We start from the raw sequence: 19,871 nt of genomic DNA on the forward strand, positions 1-19,871 counted from the left end.
TGGAGGCGGTATCGAAGCGCCAGTGCATAGTGTTCTAGATTAGCAGAGGTGAGCAGTGTGGAGGCGGTATCGAAGCGCCAGTGCATAGTGTTCTAGATTAGCAGAGGTGAGCAGTGTGGAGGCGGTATAGAAGCGCCAGTGCATAGTGCTCTAGATTAGCAGAGGTGAGCAGTGTGGAGGCGGTATCGAAGCGCCAGTGCATAGTGCTCTAGATTAGCAGAGGTGAGCAGTGTGGAGGCGGTATAGAAGCGCCAGTGCATAGTGCTCTAGATTGGCAGAGGTGAGCAGTGTGGAGGCGGTATCGAAGCGCCAGTGCATAGTGTTCTAGATTAGCAGAGCTGAGCAGTGTGGAGGCGGTATCGAAGCGCCAGTGCATAGTGTTCTAGATTGGCAGAGGTGAGCAGTGTGGAGGCGGTATAGAAGCGCCAGTGCATAGTGTTCTAGATTGGCAGAGGTGAGCAGTGTGGAGGCGGTATAGAAGCGCCAGTGCATAGTGTTCTAGATTGGCAGAGGTGAGCAGTGTGGAGGCGGTATAGAAGCGCCAGTGCATAGTGTTCTAGATTAGCAGAGGTGAGCAGTGTGGAGGCGGTATCGAAGCGCCAGTGCCTAGTGTTCTAGATTAGCAGAGGTGAGCAGTGTGGAGGCGGTATCGAAGCGCCAGTGCATAGTGTTCTAGATTAGCAGAGGTGAGCAGTGTGGAGGCGGTATCGAAGCAACAGTGCATAGTGTTCTAGATTGGCAGAGGTGAGCAGTGTGGAGGCGGTATAGAAGCGCCAGTGCATAGTGTTCTAGATTGGCAGAGCTGTGCAGTGTGGAGGCGGTATCGAAGCGCCAGTGCATAGTGCTCTAGATTGGCAGAGGTGAGCAGTGTGGAGGCGGTATCGAAGCGCCAGTGCATAGTGCTCTAGATTGGCAGAGGTGAGCAGTGTGGAGGCGGTATAGAAGCGCCAGTGCCTAGTGTTCTAGATTGGCAGAGGTGAGCAGTGTGGAGGCGGTATAGAAGCGCCAGTGCCTAGTGTTCTAGATTAGCAGAGGTGAGCAGTGTGGAGGCGGTATCGAAGCGCCAGTGCCTAGTGTTCTAGATTAGCAGAGCTGAGCAGTGTGGAGGCGGTATCGAAGCGCCAGTGCATAGTGCTCTAGATTAGCAGAGGTGAGCAGTGTGGAGGCGGTATAGAAGCGCCAGTGCATAGTGCTCTAGATTAGCAGAGGTGAGCAGTGTGGAGGCGGTATCGAAGCGCCAGTGCATAGTGCTCTAGATTGGCAGAGGTGAGCAGTGTGGAGGCGGTATCGAAGCGCCAGTGCATAGTGCTCTAGATTGGCAGAGGTGAGCAGTGTGGAGGCGGTATCGAAGCGCCAGTGCATAGTGCTCTAGATTGGCAGAGGTGAGCAGTGTGGAGGCGGTATCGAAGCGACAGTGCATAGTGCTCTAGATTGGCAGAGGTGAGCAGTGTGGAGGCGGTATCGAAGCGCCAGTGCATAGTGTTCTAGATTGGCAGAGGTGAGCAGTGTGGAGGCGGTATAGAAGCGCCAGTGCATAGTGTTCTAGATTAGCAGAGGTGAGCAGTGTGGAGGCGGTATCGAAGCGCCAGTGCCTAGTGTTCTAGATTAGCAGAGGTGAGCAGTGTGGAGGAGGTATCGAAGCGACAGTGCTTAGTGTTCTAGATTAGCAGAGCTGAGCAGTGTGGAGGCGGTATCGAAGCGACAGTGCATAGTGTTCTAGATTAGCAGAGGTGAGCAGTGTGGTGGCGGTATAGAAGCGCCAGTGCATAGTGCTCTAGATTAGCAGAGGTGAGCAGTGTGGAGGCGGTATCGAAGCGCCAGTGCATAGTGTTCTAGATTAGCAGAGGTGAGCAGTGTGGAGGCGGTATCGAAGCGCCAGTGCATAGTGTTCTAGATTAGCAGAGGTGAGCAGTGTGGAGGCGGTATCGAAGCGCCAGTGCATAGTGTTCTAGATTAGCAGAGGTGAGCAGTGTGGAGGCGGTATCGAAGCGCCAGTGCATAGTGTTCTAGATTAGCAGAGGTGAGCAGTGTGGAGGCGGTATCGAAGCGCCAGTGCATAGTGTTCTAGATTAGCAGAGGTGAGCAGTGTGGAGGCGGTATCGAAGCGCCAGTGGATAGTGTTCTAGATTAGCAGAGGTGAGCAGTGTGGAGGCGGTATCGAAGCGCCAGTGCATAGTGCTCTAGATTGGCAGAGGTGAGCAGTGTGGAGGCGGTATCGAAGCGCCAGTGCATAGTGCTCTAGATTGGCAGAGGTGAGCAGTGTGGAGGCGGTATCGAAGCGCCAGTGCATAGTGCTCTAGATTGGCAGAGGTGAGCAGTGTGGAGGCGGTATAGAAGCGCCAGTGCATAGTTTTCTAGATTGGCAGAGGTGAGCAGTGTGGAGGCGGTATCGAAGCGCCAGTGCATAGTGTTCTAGATTAGCAGAGGTGAGCAGTGTGGAGGCGGTATCGAAGCAACAGTGCATAGTGTTCTAGATTGGCAGAGGTGAGCAGTGTGGAGGCGGTATAGAAGCGCCAGTGCATAGTGTTCTAGATTGGCAGAGGTGAGCAGTGTGGAGGCGGTATAGAAGCACCAGTGCATAGTGTTCTAGATTGGCAGAGGTGAGCAGTGTGGTGGCGGTATCGAAGCGCCAGTGCATAGTGTTCTAGATTGGCAGAGGTGAGCAGTGTGGAGGCGGTATCGAAGCGCCAGTGCATAGTGCTCTAGATTAGCAGAGGTGAGCAGTGTGGAGGCGGTATAGAAGCGCCAGTGCATAGTGCTCTAGATTAGCAGAGGTGAGCAGTGTGGAGGCGGTATCGAAGCGCCAGTGCATAGTGCTCTAGATTAGCAGAGGTGAGCAGTGTGGAGGCGGTATCGAAGCGCCAGTGCATAGTGCTCTAGATTAGCAGAGGTGAGCAGTGTGGAGGCGGTATAGAAGCGCCAGTGCATAGTGTTCTAGATTAGCAGAGGTGAGCAGTGTGGAGGCGGTATCGAAGCGCCAGTGCATAGTGTTCTAGATTAGCAGAGCTGAGCAGTGTGGAGGCGGTATCGAAGCGACAGTGCATAGTGTTCTAGATTAGCAGAGCTGAGCAGTGTGGAGGCGGTATCGAAGCGACAGTGCATAGTGTTCTAGATTAGCAGAGGTGAGCAGTGTGGTGGCGGTATAGAAGCGCCAGTGCATAGTGCTCTAGATTAGCAGAGGTGAGCAGTGTGGAGGCGGTATCGAAGCGCCAGTGCATAGTGCTCTAGATTAGCAGAGGTGAGCAGTGTGGAGGCGGTATCGAAGCGCCAGTGCATAGTGCTCTAGATTAGCAGAGGTGAGCAGTGTGGAGGCGGTATCGAAGCGCCAGTGCATAGTGCTCTAGATTAGCAGAGGTGAGCAGTGTGGAGGCGGTATCGAAGCGCCAGTGCATAGTGCTCTAGATTAGCAGAGGTGAGCAGTGTGGAGGCGGTATCGAAGCGCCAGTGCATAGTGCTCTAGATTAGCAGAGGTGAGCAGTGTGGAGGCGGTATCGAAGCGCCAGTGCATAGTGTTCTAGATTAGCAGAGGTGAGCAGTGTGGAGGCGGTATCGAAGCGCCAGTGCATAGTGTTCTAGATTGGCAGAGGTGAGCAGTGTGGAGGCGGTATCGAAGCGCCAGTGCATAGTGTTCTAGATTGGCAGAGCTGAGCAGTGTGGAGGCGGTATCGAAGCGCCAGTGCATAGTGTTCTAGATTAGCAGAGCTGAGCAGTGTGGAGGCGGTATAGAAGCGCCAGTGCATAGTGTTCTAGATCAGCAGAGCTGAGAAGTGTGGAGGCGGTATAGAAGCGCCAGTGCATAGTGTTCTAGATCGGCAGAGGTGAGCAGTGTGGAGGCGGTATAGAAGCGCCAGTGCATAGTGTTCTAGATCAGCAGAGGTGCGCAGTGTGGAGGCGGTATCGAAGCGCCAGTGCATAGTGTTCTAGATCAGCAGAGGTGAGCAGTGTCGTGGCGGTATAGAAGCGCCAGTGCATAGTGCTCTAGATTAGCAGAGGTGAGCAGTGTGGAGGCGGTATCGAAGCGCCAGTGCATAGTGTTCTAGATCGGCAGAGGTGAGCAGTGTGGAGGCGGTATAGAAGCGCCAGTGCATAGTGTTCTAGATCAGCAGAGCTGAGCAGTGTGGAGGCGGTATAGAAGCGCCAGTGCATAGTGTTCTAGATCGGCAGAGGTGAGCAGTGTGGAGGCGGTATAGAAGCGCCAGTGCATAGTGTTCTAGATCGGCAGAGGTGAGCAGTGTGGAGGCGGTATAGGAGCGCCAGTGCATAGTGTTCTAGATTAGCAGAGGTGAGCAGTGTGGAGGCGGTATCGAAGCGCCAGTGCATAGTGTTCTAGATTGGCAGAGGTGAGCAGTGTGGAGGCGGTATCGAAGCGCCAGTGCATAGTGTTCTAGATTGGCAGAGGTGAGCAGTGTGGAGGTGGTATAGAAGCGCCAGTGCCTAGTGTTCTAGATTAGCAGAGCTGAGCAGTGTGGAGGGGGTATCGAAGCGCCAGTGCCTAGTGTTCTAGATTAGCAGAGCTGAGCAGTGTGGAGGCGGTATCGAAGCGGCAGTGCATAGTGTTCTAGATTAGCAGAGCTTAGCAGTGTGGAGGCGGTATCGAAGCGCCAGTGCATAGTGTTCTAGATTAGCAGAGGTGAGCAGTGTCGTGGCGGTATAGAAGCGCCAGTGCATAGTGCTCTAGATTAGCAGAGGTGAGCAGTGTGGAGGCGGTATCGAAGCGCCAGTGCATAGTGCTCTAGATTAGCAGAGGTGAGCAGTGTGGAGGCGGTATAGAAGCGCCAGTGCATAGTGCTCTAGATTAGCAGAGGTGAGCAGTGTGGAGGCGGTATCGAAGCGCCAGTGCATAGTGCTCTAGATTAGCAGAGGTGAGCAGTGTGGAGGCGGTATAGAAGCGCCAGTGCATAGTGCTCTAGATTGGCAGAGGTGAGCAGTGTGGAGGCGGTATCGAAGCGCCAGTGCATAGTGTTCTAGATTAGCAGAGGTGAGCAGTGTGGAGGCGGTATCGAAGCGCCAGTGCATAGTGTTCTAGATTAGCAGAGCTGAGCAGTGTGGAGGCGGTATCGAAGCGCCAGTGCATAGTGTTCTAGATTGGCAGAGCTGAGCAGTGTGGAGGCGGTATCGAAGCGCCAGTGCATAGTGTTCTAGATTGGCAGAGGTGAGCAGTGTGGAGGCGGTATAGAAGCGCCAGTGCATAGTGTTCTAGATTAGCAGAGGTGAGCAGTGTGGAGGCGGTATCGAAGCGCCAGTGCCTAGTGTTCTAGATTAGCAGAGGTGAGCAGTGTGGAGGCGGTATCGAAGCGCCAGTGCATAGTGTTCTAGATTAGCAGAGGTGAGCAGTGTGGAGGCGGTATCGAAGCAACAGTGCATAGTGTTCTAGATTGGCAGAGGTGAGCAGTGTGGAGGCGGTATAGAAGCGCCAGTGCATAGTGTTCTAGATTGGCAGAGCTGTGCAGTGTGGAGGCGGTATCGAAGCGCCAGTGCATAGTGCTCTAGATTGGCAGAGGTGAGCAGTGTGGAGGCGGTATCGAAGCGCCAGTGCATAGTGTTCTAGATTGGCAGAGGTGAGCAGTGTGGAGGCGGTATAGAAGCGCCAGTGCCTAGTGTTCTAGATTGGCAGAGGTGAGCAGTGTGGAGGCGGTATAGAAGCGCCAGTGCCTAGTGTTCTAGATTAGCAGAGGTGAGCAGTGTGGAGGCGGTATCGAAGCGCCAGTGCCTAGTGTTCTAGATTAGCAGAGGTGAGCAGTGTGGAGGCGGTATCGAAGCGACAGTGCATAGTGTTCTAGATTAGCAGAGCTGAGCAGTGTGGAGGCGGTATCGAAGCGCCAGTGCATAGTGCTCTAGATTAGCAGAGGTGAGCAGTGTGGAGGCGGTATAGAAGCGCCAGTGCATAGTGCTCTAGATTAGCAGAGGTGAGCAGTGTGGAGGCGGTATCGAAGCGCCAGTGCATAGTGCTCTAGATTAGCAGAGGTGAGCAGTGTGGAGGCGGTATCGAAGCGCCAGTGCATAGTGCTCTAGATTGGCAGAGGTGAGCAGTGTGGAGGCGGTATAGAAGCGCCAGTGCATAGTGCTCTAGATTGGCAGAGGTGAGCAGTGTGGAGGCGGTATCGAAGCGACAGTGCATAGTGCTCTAGATTGGCAGAGGTGAGCAGTGTGGAGGCGGTATAGAAGCGCCAGTGCATAGTGTTCTAGATTGGCAGAGGTGAGCAGTGTGGAGGCGGTATAGAAGCGCCAGTGCCTAGTGTTCTAGATTAGCAGAGGTGAGCAGTGTGGAGGCGGTATCGAAGCGCCAGTGCCTAGTGTTCTAGATTAGCAGAGGTGAGCAGTGTGGAGGAGGTATCGAAGCGCCAGTGCATAGTGTTCTAGATTAGCAGAGCTGAGCAGTGTGGAGGCGGTATCGAAGCGCCAGTGCATAGTGTTCTAGATTAGCAGAGGTGAGCAGTGTGGTGGCGGTATAGAAGCGCCAGTGCATAGTGTTCTAGATTAGCAGAGGTGAGCAGTGTGGAGGCGGTATCGAAGCGCCAGTGCATAGTGTTCTAGATTAGCAGAGGTGAGCAGTGTGGAGGCGGTATCGAAGCGCCAGTGCATAGTGTTCTAGATTAGCAGAGGTGAGCAGTGTGGAGGCGGTATCGAAGCGCCAGTGCATAGTGTTCTAGATTAGCAGAGGTGAGCAGTGTGGAGGCGGTATCGAAGCGCCAGTGCATAGTGCTCTAGATTAGCAGAGGTGAGCAGTGTGGAGGCGGTATCGAAGCGCCAGTGCATAGTGCTCTAGATTGGCAGAGGTGAGCAGTGTGGAGGCGGTATCGAAGCGCCAGTGCATAGTGCTCTAGATTGGCAGAGGTGAGCAGTGTGGAGGCGGTATAGAAGCGCCAGTGCATAGTTTTCTAGATTGGCAGAGGTGAGCAGTGTGGAGGCGGTATTGAAGCGCCAGTGCATAGTGTTCTAGATTAGCAGAGGTGAGCAGTGTGGAGGCGGTATCGAAGCAACAGTGCATAGTGTTCTAGATTGGCAGAGGTGAGCAGTGTGGAGGCGGTATAGAAGCGCCAGTGCATAGTGTTCTAGATTGGCAGAGGTGAGCAGTGTGGAGGCGGTATAGAAGCACCAGTGCATAGTGTTCTAGATTGGCAGAGGTGAGCAGTGTGGTGGCGGTATCGAAGCGCCAGTGCATAGTGTTCTAGATTGGCAGAGGTGAGCAGTGTGGAGGCGGTATCGAAGCGCCAGTGCATAGTGCTCTAGATTAGCAGAGGTGAGCAGTGTGGAGGCGGTATCGAAGCGCCAGTGCATAGTGCTCTAGATTAGCAGAGGTGAGCAGTGTGGAGGCGGTATCGAAGCGCCAGTGCATAGTGCTCTAGATTAGCAGAGGTGAGCAGTGTGGAGGCGGTATCGAAGCGCCAGTGCATAGTGTTCTAGATTAGCAGAGGTGAGCAGTGTGGAGGCGGTATAGAAGCGCCAGTGCATAGTGTTCTAGATTAGCAGAGGTGAGCAGTGTGGAGGCGGTATCGAAGCGCCAGTGCATAGTGTTCTAGATTAGCAGAGCTGAGCAGTGTGGAGGCGGTATCGAAGCGCCAGTGCATAGTGTTCTAGATTGGCAGAGCTGAGCAGTGTGGAGGCGGTATCGAAGTGCCAGTGCATAGTGTTCTAGATTGGCAGAGCTGAGCAGTGTGGAGGCGGTATAGAAGCGCCAGTGCATAGTGTTCTAGATCAGCAGAGCTGAGCAGTGTGGAGGCGGTATAGAAGCGCCAGTGCATAGTGTTCTAGATCGGCAGAGCTGAGCAGTGTGGAGGCGGTATAGAAGCGCCAGTGCATAGTGTTCTAGATCGGCAGAGGTGAGCAGTGTGGAGGCGGTATAGAAGCGCCAGTGCATAGTGTTCTAGATCAGCAGAGGTGAGCAGTGTGGAGGCGGTATCGAAGCGACAGTGCATAGTGTTCTAGATCAGCAGAGGTGAGCAGTGTCGTGGCGGTATAGAAGCGCCAGTGCATAGTGTTCTAGATCGGCAGAGGTGAGCAGTGTGGAGGCGGTATAGAAGCGCCAGTGCATAGTGTTCTAGATCGGCAGAGGTGAGCAGTGTGGAGGCGGTATAGAAGCGCCAGTGCATAGTGTTCTAGATCAGCAGAGCTGAGCAGTGTGGAGGCGGTATAGAAGCGCCAGTGCATAGTGTTCTAGATCGGGAGAGCTGAGCAGTGTGAAGGCGATATAGAAGCGCCAGTGCATAGTGTTCTAGATCGGCAGAGGTGAGCAGTGTGGAGGCGGTATAGAAGCGCCAGTGCATAGTGTTCTAGATTGGCAGAGGTGAGCAGTGTGGAGGCGGTATAGGAGCGCCAGTGCATAGTGCTCTGGATTAGCAGAGGTGAGCAGTGAAGGCGGTATAGAAGCGCCAGTGCATAGTGTTCTGGATTAGCAGAGCTGAGCAGTGTGGAGGCGGTATAGAAGCGCCAGTGCATAGTGTTCTAGATCGGCAGAGCTGAGCAGTGTGGAGGCGGTATAGAAGCGCCAGTGCATAGTGTTCTAGATCAGCAGAGCTGAGCAGTGTGGAAGGGGTATAGAAGCGCCAGTGCATAGTGTTTGGGCACAGGTAGATTGCCGTGTGAATGAGTGTGACAGCTGGGCCACATTTATCATGGGCCTTGTGGGAATTTATTGGGTTCAGTGATAAAGGTGGAGTGGGAAGCAATAATATGGGACCGTGACTATCAATCCCAAGGGCGATTATCTACAGTTGACGTCCCAGCAACACTTTCCATACAATTGCATGCCCATTCCAGACACTTTTGGCGAAGGTATCAATGAGTCTCGGGTGGATAGCTCAGGGGCAACGTACTCGCCTTGGAAGCAAGATGACACAGAGCAACACAGGTTCGATCCCCGGGTCCGTGCGTTATAAATAACCTATCATATCATTATCACGATTCATCACAATGTCCATCGTACTATGAAAACTATCAGATAAACTCAGAGACAAGTCTCACTTTCCCAAGTGGCACGGTGGCCCTTTTGTAACAAATTACACCTTTTTGGGTGGGCCTAGATGGAGGCTATCTGGGTATGATCACACATGCTATGTATTAAGGGCAGGCTGCACAGTCTGTGTTATGGAGAGATGACGCGGGTTCCCACCCCTCGGTCCAATGGCATGCAGAGCTTTGTGTCTCATTGTGTGTTAAGCCCAGGCAGCAGAATCTGTGCATTAAGAACAGGTTGAATAGCGCTCTGCAGAAAGGCTGCACATGTGCAACACCCTGCATTCGGTGCTGGGGAGAGGCAACACAATCCTGTGCATTCAGTGCTGGGGAAAGGCGACACGGGCTGTGCATTCAGTGCTGGGGAAAGGTGACAAGGGCTGTGCATTCAGTGCTGGGGAAAGGCGACACGGGCTGTGCATTCAGTGCTGGGGAAAGGCGACACACCCTGTGCATTCAGTGCTGGGGAAAGGCGACACGGGCTGTGCATTCAGTGCTGGGGAAAGGCGACACACCCTGTGCATTCAGTGCTGGGGAAAGGCGACACGGGCTGTGCATTCAGTGCTGGGGAAAGGCGACACATCCTGTGCATTCAGTGCTGGGGAAAAGCGACACACCCTGTGCATTCAGTGCTGGGGAAAGGCGACACGAGCTGTGCATTCAGTGCTGGGGAAAGGTGACACGGGTTGTGCATTCAATGCTGGGGAAAGGCGACACAGCCTGTGCATTCAGTGCTGGGGAAAGGCGACACGGGCTGTGCATTCAGTGCCGGGGAAAGGCGACACACCCTGTGCATTCAGTGCTGGTGAAAGGCGACACACCCTGTGCATTCAGTGCTGGGGAAAGGCGACACGAGCTGTGCATTCAGTGCTGGGGAAAGGTGACACACCCTGTGCATTCAGTGCTGGGGAAAGGCGACACGGGCTGTGCATTCAGTGCTGGGAAAAGGCGACACGGACAATGCATTCAGTGCTGGGGAAAGGCGACACGGGCTTTGCATTCAGTGCTGGGGAAAGGCGACACGGGCTGTGCATTCAGTGCTGGGGAAAGGCGACACGGGCTGTGTATTCAGTGCTGGGGAAAGGCGACACGGGCTGTGCATTCAGTGCTGGGGAAAGGCGACACACCCTGTCCATTCAGTGCTGGGGAAAGGCGACACGGGCTGTGCATTCAGTGCTGGGGAAAAGCAAAACGGGCTGTGCATTCAGTGCTGGGGAAAAGCGACACGGGCTGTGCATTCAGTGCTGGGCAAAGGTGACACACCCTGTGCATTTAGTGCTGGGGAAAGACGACACACCCTGTGCATTCAGTGCTGGGGAAAGGCGACATGAGCTGTGCATTCAGTGCTGGGGAAAGGTGACACGAGCTGTGCATTCAGTGCTGGGGAAAGGCGACACACCCTGTGCATTCAGTGCTGGGGAAAGGCAACACGGGGTGTGCATTCAGTGCTGGGGAAAGGCGACACACCCTGTGCATTCAGTGCTGGGGAAAGGCGACACGGGCTGTGCATTCAGTGCTGGGGAAAGGCGACACGGGCTGTGCATTCAGTGCTGGGGAAAGGCGACACGGGCTGTGCATTCAGTGCTGGGGAAAGGCGACACGGCCTGTGCATTCAGTGCTGGGGAAAGGCGACACACCCTGTGCATTCAGTGCTGGGGAAAGGCGACACGGGCTGTGCATTCAGTGCTCCGGAAAGGCGACACGGGCTGTGCATTCAGTGCTGGGGAAAAGCGACACGGCCTGTGCATTTAGGGCTGGGGAAAGGCGACACACCCTGTGCATTCAGTGCTGGGGAAAGGCAACACAGGCTGTGCATTCAGTGCTGGGGAAAAGCGACACGGCCTGTGCATTCAGTGCTGGGGAAAGGCGACACACCCTGTGCATTCAGTGCTGGGGAAAGGCGACACGGGCTGTGCATTCAGTGCTGGGGAAAGGCGACACACCCTGTACATTCAGTGCTGGGGAAAAGCGACACAGCCTGTGCATTCAGTGCTGGGGAAAGGCGACACGGGCTGTGCATTCAGTGCTGGGGAAAGGCGACACACCCTGTGCATTCAGTGCTGGGGAAAGGCGACACACCCTGTGCATTCAGTGCCGGGGAAAGGCGACACGAGCTGTGCATTCAGTGCTGGGGAAAGGTGACACACCCTGTGCATTCAGTGCTGGGGAAAGGCGACACGGGCTGTGCATTCAGTGCTGGGAAAAGGCGACACGGACAATGCATTCAGTGCTGGGGAAAGGCGACACGGGCTTTGCATTCAGTGCTGGGGAAAGGCGACACGGGCTGTGCATTCAGTGCTGGGGAAAGGCGACACGGGCTGTGCATTCAGTGCTGGGGAAAGGCGACACGGGCTGTGCATTCAGTGCTGGGGAAAGGCGACACACCCTGTCCATTCAGTGCTGGGGAAAGGCGACACGGGCTGTGCATTCAGTGCTGGGGAAAAGTGAAACGGGCTGTGCATTCAGTGCTGGGGAAAAGCGACACGGGCTGTGCATTCAGTGCTGGGCAAAGGTGACACACCCTGTGCATTTAGTGCTGGGGAAAGACGACACACCCTGTGCATTCAGTGCTGGGGAAAGGCGACATGAGCTGTGCATTCAGTGCTGGGGAAAGGTGACACGAGCTGTGCATTCAGTGCTGGGGAAAGGCGACACACCCTGTGCATTCAGTGCTGGGGAAAGGCAACACGGGCTGTGCATTCAGTGCTGGGGAAAGGCGACACACCCTGTGCATTCAGTGCTGGGGAAAGGCGACACGGGCTGTGCATTCAGTGCTGGGGAAAGGCGACACGGGCTGTGCATTCAGTGCTGGGGAAAAGCGACACGGCCTGTGCATTCAGTGCTGGGGAAAGGCGACACACCCTGTGCATTCAGTGCTGGGGAAAGGCGACACGGGCTGTGCATTCAGTGCTGCGGAAAGGCGACACGGGCTGTGCATTCAGTGCTGGGGAAAAGCGACACGTCCTGTGCATTTAGGGCTGGGGAAAGGCGACACACCCTGTGCATTCAGTGCTGGGGAAAGGCAACACAGGCTGTGCATTCAGTGCTGGGGAAAAGCGACACGGCCTGTGCATTCAGTGCTGGGGAAAGGCGACACACCCTGTGCATTCAGTGCTGGGGAAAGGCGACACGGGCTGTGCATTCAGTGCTGGGGAAAGGCGACACACCCTGTACATTCAGTGCTGGGGAAAGGCGACACAGGCTGTGCATTCAGTGCTGGGGAAAGGCGACACGGGCTGTGCATTCAGTGCTGGGGAAAGGCGACACGGGCTGTGCATTCAGTGCTGGGGAAAGGCGACACAGGCTGTGCATTCAGGCCAGGTGGCACAGGACTATAGTTTGCAGTGCTCTGTGTGTGATATGCATATTAACGATTGGAGTAATGCATACATACCATTGTTGGCATCGGCTATAGCTCTCACAGGAGATGAATTCAGCAGTAGGCACTATCCAAACCCTATTAGGAAGAGGAAGGTGCAGGTGAGGCGCAAATGAGTGTCATGGAAGTGGTTATCAATTGTAAGCGACTTTCATTTCTTCATAAGAGGTATTTGAGGGAATGGATTTGAGTGGAAAGTTAAGTGACATTATTGTCTGTTCCAGGCACACGTTGCATTCCAAGATGCTGCTGTCTATTTCTCTGAAGAGGAGTGGAAGCTTTTACAGGATTGGCAGAAGGAACTTTACAGGAACGTGATGAACGAAATCCACCAGGCTTTGATCTCACTGGGTAAAGATTGATCTGACTTGGTTTTTATTCATCTATGTGATTAACAATCAATAGAATGCATCACACATTACCTACACAACATAATTTCTATTTTCTGTCCCTCATTTTGTACAAAGAATTGTGTCTGCGTTTTTATTGTGTGTTATACTTATTCTCTTTGGTATAATGACTTTTATGTGATTATTTGCTAGTAGTATGGGAGATGTGTTAAAATATTAGGAATAAAAGTAAAGGCGTGTCAGAGCTGCTCGCCGCTGTGGCAAAGGGCAGTTCTGCAGATGTTGGCGCAGTGGTACTGAGAGGATTTATATGGAAAGAACATAAAGTCGAATCCACGCAGTGGACTATTATCAGAGCCAAGAAAGCAAAGAAATCATTGACTTAAAACTAAGTCCGACATTCTGGTACCGGGTAGTCTGCACTGATTCAGAGGGGCAGCATAACACTGAGTCTGCACTGAGTCTGCACTGATTCAGAGGGGCAGCATAACACTGAGTCTGCACTGAGTCTGCACTGATTCAGAGGGGCAGGATAACACTGAGTCTGCACTGATTCAGAGGGGCAGGATAACACGGAGTCTGCACCGATTCACAGGGCGGCAGGATAACACTGAGTCTGCACTGATTCAAAGGGGCAGGATAACACTGAGTCTGCACTGATTCAAAGGGGCAGGATAACACTGAGTCTGCACTGATTCAGAGGGGCAGAATAACACTGAGTTTGCACTGATTCAAAGTGGAAGCATAACACTGAGTCTGGCACAACTCCAGAATAGGTCATGAATTCAGCTAGAAGTTCAAGAGTTAAGATAAAGCCCTCTGTCAATCACCACCTCTAGTTCCTTGTCCAACTTGTTCAGTAGCATGCGAATTTGAGCAAAATGGAAGTTTGCATTTGCAGTGACAAGATCTTGAGTCCGGAGTTGATGTCGAAAGGCGAATTGGGTCCAGAGGCATCAAGCGGCAGCACGTCTGCTACTGAAAGCACTGCCTTAAAATGTAAGAAGCCGCAATTGAAATCTTGGTGACTCATTAAAGCCCCTGCATGAGGTATACAAGGGCCTAGCAGTGGTTTTGGGTGGGCTTTCCTGACATGGAACGCACCTGATTAATGGGCGGGTCCTGCGGCTCATTCACTGACGGTGCTAGACCTACTAATACAAAGTCATTGGGCCTCATTACACAGTAGGCGGTAAGGGTACCGGTGACCGTTAACCCTTACCGCCTTATTACGAGGTCCCTTTGCGGGTTGGTACTTTAAGCAGGCGTTAAAAAACGAACCCGCAAAGGGACCTTGGTGCTAATTACGGTACTGCAATTTGTGGTAGCGTAATTAGCGCCTTCCCCATTCCCATTGAGCCCTATGGGGCAAAAATGGGAATGGGGAAGGGCAATGGTGAATGGGGAATTACCGCCCCCGCTCACCTTGGAGTAGGGCCGTAATTCCGCCATCCACCAAGGCGGACACGGTAAAATACCGGCGGCAAATTAGCGCCATGCTTACCGCCTACCGTGTAATGAGGCCCATTGAATGCACCTACAATGATTTCTCAGTAAAACAACACACGTTCCGACGTGCTATATAGTGTCTCTGGTACTCATTAAACGTGTATATACACCTAGAACATTACCTCCACGTCCACTCTTCCTCGTCCCAGTACTTACTTCATGAGGCACCTGCCTCCGACACAGGACCTTCTTCTATTTCTCTATAACTCCTCCCCCACATCCATGTCACTCAGTTTAATTTTTCCTGCCTCTGGCAGGTTGGACTTTTTCTTCCCGGTGCGGGGCACCAGGGAGCACCGATTGCTGGCCCCCTGGGGGGGGCTGTGTGGCGGGGCCCTCGGCTCCCTCAGGTGCGGCGCTGCTCCTGGGCCCCCTGCGGGGCTTGGGGTCACAGTTGAGCTGGATTGCCTCGCTCGGTTCTTTGCTGGGCTCCGGACTGCAGCGTGAGCATTGTGTCCCGGGTCCTGCACGGCCCCGGGAAGGTAAGGAGAGGGGAGGACTGGGCTTGATGTTTTTCCCCTCTCCTCCTGTTTTGGCCGTCTTGATTCGACTTGGCAGTATGGGCTAGCCTTCCCTTTTGTTGTGAGGCCTCTCTGCTTCTTGTCGTGGGGTGACAGTGGCAGAGAGTCTTTGGGAGTGCGGGGGCTCTGTTCTGTCGCAGGCATGTCACATACCACCTGCTCCTCAGACACACGGCCCAGGATGCACCGGATGTTAGCTGCATTATCTGGGGGAAGGTAAGGAGAGGGGAGGACTGTGCTTGATATTTTTCCCCTCTCCTGCTGGTATGGCCATCTTGACTCCTTCAACATGCCGTTTTCCTCGTGCCTTGTGTGCACATCTTTATTGGAAATGATGGCAAGCACTTGGCAGTATGGGCTAAGCCTTCCCTTTTGTTGTGAGGCCTCTCTGCTTCTTGTCGTGGGGTGACTATGACAGAGTATTTGAAAGTGCGGGGGCTCTGTTCTGTCGCAAGCATGTCACATACCACCCGCTCCTCAGAGACACACGGCCCAGGATGCACCGGATGTTAGCTGCATTCTCTGGGGGAAGGTAAGGAGAGGGGAGGACTGTGCTTGATGTTTTCCCCTCTCTTGCTGGTATGGCCATCTTGACTCCTTCGAAAGGCCGTTACCTCGTGCTCTGTGTACACATCTTTATTGGAAATGATGGCAAGCACTTGGCAGTATGGGCTAGCCTTCCCTTTTTGTTGTGAGGCCTCTCTGCTTCTTGTCGTGGGGTGACAGTGGCAGAGAGTCTTTGGGAGTGCGGGGGCTCTGTTCTGTCGCGGGCATGTCACATACCACCCGCTCCTCAGAGACACACGGCCCAGGATGCACCGGATGTTAGCTGCATTCTCTGGGGGAAGGTAAGGAGAGGGGAGGACTGTGCTTGATGTTTTCCCCTCTCTTGCTGGTATGGCCATCTTGACTCCTTCGAAAGGCCGTTACCTCGTGCTCTGTGTACACATCTTTATTGAAAATGATGGCAAGCACTTGGCAGTATGGCCTAGCCTTCATTTTTTTGTGAGGCCTCCCTGCTTCTTGTCGTGGGGTGACTATGACAGAGTCTTTGAAAGTGCGGGGGCTCTGTTCTGTCACAGGCATGTCACATACTACCCGCTCCTCAGACACACGCAGCCCAGGATGCACCGGATGTTGGCTGCATTCTTTGTGTGCAGCCTGTGAAAACGGTGCATATTTGGACGCGTCTGCAAGCGGCCGGAAGGGTACCGGCCTGGCATAGTCTACACTTCGGGTTCGAGTCTCTGCGGTGCTGACTCGGCATTTCATCCTTCCTAGACGGATGCATTGGAACGATTTAGAGCTTGGGGCTACCAGCTACTGGATACAGGGCTCAAGCCACCTCTCAGTCATGTGGCGTGTTAGTGGTGTGTTTGGGTCTGTGCTAGCTATGGACGCAGACTCCTTGTCCTGTTCTCTTCCTCTAAACTGCGCGAGGGAAAGTCCAAGGAGATGATTTTCTTTTCCCTTGTCCGGCATGGAATTATACAAAATGCATCATGGAAGTAATGGCCATTCAGACGGTTCCCAGTGTCTCTTCTTTTAGGGCCTAGGTCCTCCGGTGCCGACGTGTTGCTTTCACGCCTCCTCTCAGACTTGTGGGAAGTGATAGGGCACATGGTGGCACATGTCTGTGCTTAGAGGGGTTCTCAGAGCCCCTGGTGCCGGTGGAGGGGGATGTCACTTCAGTGGGTTTTTCCAGTGTAGGAATACCACAGGTAGGGGGTTGCCTTTGATGTCAGCTATCCGGGATGGATTGCTTTGCCCCGCTTTGTGACAGTACTCTGCCCTTTTGACGCCAGCCTGGTGGCTCCTCTGTCAGCTGAGGGGGCCATAGTCTGCTGGACTTCTGGGCTGTCCAGTATCTTCCTTTTGATAGGTCAGATCTTTTTGTGGGCTGACAAGCATGCTGTTATATAGTGGCGCAGGCCTGTTTCAACGTCCTGTGATTTCCCTCTGGTGCAAGTGCAGTGACTGGCGGTTTTCCCTGGCTCCTCGTCTCTATCTTCTCGGAGGTGTATGGGACCGGTGGGGTTTGGCTTCCTGGGTAATGGGCTCCTTCTGGAGGGGGTATCAGTTGCCGTTCCTGTCTCCTCCTGTCCAGGTTTGCATGGTTAGGACTTTGGTACCCAGCTCACGGTCCAAGTAGTTGGCCATGGGATCCGTTCTCTCCGAACGGTTGTTGTGGGTTACCGTCTTGCCCGTTCCTCTCCCTGTTCGGGGTCAAGTTTTCTACTTGCGGGTGTTCCTGGTCCCTATGCCTTCTAGGATGTGTCACCTGCTTATGGGTCTCAAGACCCTGCACTGCTTGTCCGGACGTCTGGGGAGAGCGTACTCTGGATGTTGTGCAGGGGGGGCGCTTGCTGGCTGTTCTGGGCTGGGTTCTCAGAAGGCAGTATGTCTCGGCTCGCCTGTTGCTGAAGTTACGGGGCACGTGGCGTCTTGCATGTTTTCCAGTTCCTTGAGCCCATCTTCGGTTACGTCTCCTGGTGTCTTATACTCTCTCCCACTGGCTCCCGACATCTCAGCTTTCGTAGTTTTGTTTTCAGTGTCCCCAGCGCTGCGAGTGTCCCTGCTATGGTGGCGGGGGGTTTCAGGTCTACAGGCTGAGGTGTGCATGGTCCTTCCTCCTGTGGCCTCTCCTACTACCAACACCAGCAGAAAGGGTCTACATTGGGGGTCCCCTCAGCTCAAGGGTTGTGAGATCTGGGGAGAGCCAGCGATCATCCAATTGGCAGGAGTTGTGCCATTGTCCAACCTCTGGTGTACTTCGAGGAGTTGCTGGACGGTCGGCGGTTTTTGGTCCGATCGGACAATACGATGGCCTTGGCATTTGTCAACTGCAAAAGGGGTTCCGGCCACTCCTTGAATGCTCTGGCAGCGCTGATAGGCACCTGGGAGGACTCTCATTTGGTGTCTCTGGTGGCCTCACGTATCAGAAGGGTGGACAATGTTCAAGTGGATCTTCTCAGACGCCGGTTTTCACTCCTCTGCGGAACTGGTCCTGTTGGCCCAGGTCTTTGCGGTGACCTGTGTCAGATTAGGGTCCCTGGTTCTAGACCTGTTTGCATCCCCGGCCTCAGCAGAAGTTCCCCTCTTCTGCTCTAGGTTTCAGGCTGAGGGGATTGGGGGATGGACGCCCTCTCTGTACAGTGGCCTTGGGGTTTTCCTTTATGCCTTTCCGCCTATTCCCCTTCTGCCCCGGGTGGTTTGGCGCATCAGAGTGTCCAGGGTGACTGTGTTGTTGTTAGCTCTGTTCTGGTCCCGCCGGAGTTGGCTCCCCTCTCTGTTGGAGCTTCGGTCCTAGGAACCTTGGCTGGTTCCGAGGTGGCCGTGTCCCCTTCAAGGGGATCTGCGGTTGGAATTCCACCAGATGCAATGGGCGGTGTGGCTATTGCTCAGTCTAGGTTGATATCTCGGGGGTTCTCAGATCCTGTAGTTGGGTCCAAATGGATGCTCTTAGACCCTCCACTCTGAAGGTGTAAGGCAGACACTGGGGCCATTTCCGAGACTGGTATGGGCGGTCTGGGATCCCTCCCCTGCGTTCTGGCCTCTGCTATCCTTCAGTTCCTCCAGGAGGGGTTTTGACAGGGGCCTGGCAGTTTTTCCAGGCTTCACTCTCAGTAGGCCTCCATGAAATTACTTTTGGGGGACTCTGACGGTCACTTGGATGGGGAGGTGTTGGTGGGGAAATTGATCCAGGGTTTTTCTTCTTCCCGTCCTTGTGCTGATAAAGGGCTTTCCTCTTGGGATCTCCCTCTTGTATTACGGTTCCTTCACGGGCCTCCTTTTGAGCCCATTTCCGAGATTGATATCAAACATCTTACACTGAAATCTGCTTTTCTTATTGCCCTCACTTCTGCCCGTAGGCTTGGGGGGATTGGGGCTCTTATGTCACCCTCCTTTCCTGAGGGTGCTGCCAGACTCGGTGGTGCCGGGGTGTGGTCCGATGTTTCTCCCTTCAGTTGTCTCTCGGTTTTCACACCTCTCAGGGTCTGGTTCTCCCTGACTTCTTTCATGATCCAAGAATGCATGAGGAGGTGGCTCGGCTTAACATTGATGTTCAACGGGACGCGTTGGAGTATTTGGCTTGGTTTGCTTTTTCCACCAATCTGATAGTCTTCTGATTGCTTGTGGTCCGGCTGGGGCTGGGCATAACGCATCTGTGGTTTCCATTTTCCGGTGGTTCCGGGTTGTGATCTCTAGGGCCTATGTGGCTTCTGGCCTGCCTGTGCCTGCGCACAATTGGGGGCGGTCTGCCAGGGGTTTGGCGGCTTCCTGGGCCGATGCAAGGAGGGTTTTTCTCTGCAAGAGATTTGTATGGCTGCCGCCTTGGCTGGTCTAGGCATTTTCATCAACCGCTATGGGTTGAGTTTCTCCCACTCGGGGCTTGGTTCCTTCGTGGTTGGAGTTTTGTCTGTGGGGATGTGATTTAAGAGTTATTGTGGGTGTGTTTTGCTGCACTGTTTTTGGCTCTGTCTCACATTGGGACCTTTTCCCCGTTGCTGCTTTGGTATACCTCATGAAGTAAGTACTGGGACGAGGAAGAGTGGACGTGGAGGTAATGCTCTGATTACTTACCGGTAATCTTCATTACTCCTAGTCCTACTCTTCCTCGTCACAGTACTGACGACCCTCCTCACCCTCCCTCTGGGGAAGGTCCCATGCTCCGGCTTGGTAATATGAAACTGAGTGATGCGGATGTGGGGGAGGAGTTATAGGAATTTAAAGAAATAGAAGAAGGTCCTGTGTCGGAGGCAGGGGCCTCATGAAGTAAGTACTGTGACGAGGAAGAGTAGGACTAGGAGTAATGAAGATTACCGGTAAGTAATCAGAGCATTCTCTTGCACTTCTATTGAGAAGTTATATAAATGTACTCTTATGTAAAATAGCACATGAGCGTTACAAATAGCAGTTAAAGAACTATCAATTGCAAATACAAGCACGTGTATACTTGAATACAATCCTAACATCCAGATCCCCATCTCCTATGGTAAAGCCCCTGTGTAGCCTCCTAGAGTATGGCACAGTACAAGCATTCTCCCATGAGCGCTGTTTCAAAGGGCGCACCATTAGTCGCCTGACGCTATTCCAACAAATGGAAATGCATCAAAAAGCAAAGCCAGAAAGGCAATTTAAAGTCATGGTTAAAAAAAA

The 19,871-nt window shown here is 53.6% G+C and overlaps 1 protein-coding gene across 5 annotated transcripts in view; it reads left to right on the plus strand.

Annotated features, from left to right (window-relative positions):
• LOC138564559 (zinc finger protein 419-like) overlaps positions 1-19,871 on the plus strand; it is a 110,025-nt gene that overhangs the window by 13,602 nt on the left and 76,552 nt on the right. For all 5 annotated transcript variants that reach the window (XM_069642920.1, XM_069642922.1, XM_069642919.1 and 2 more), the window contains exon 2: positions 12,556-12,682. In XM_069642920.1, coding sequence (XP_069499021.1) covers positions 12,556-12,682 — 127 coding nt within the window. The remainder of the gene's footprint in view (positions 1-12,555; positions 12,683-19,871) is intronic.

Source organism: Ambystoma mexicanum, chromosome 1p, assembly GCF_040938575.1.
Source record: "Ambystoma mexicanum isolate Mex_15411 chromosome 1p, UKY_AmexF1_1, whole genome shotgun sequence".
In the NCBI taxonomy this organism is placed as follows: domain Eukaryota; kingdom Metazoa; phylum Chordata; class Amphibia; order Caudata; family Ambystomatidae; genus Ambystoma; species Ambystoma mexicanum.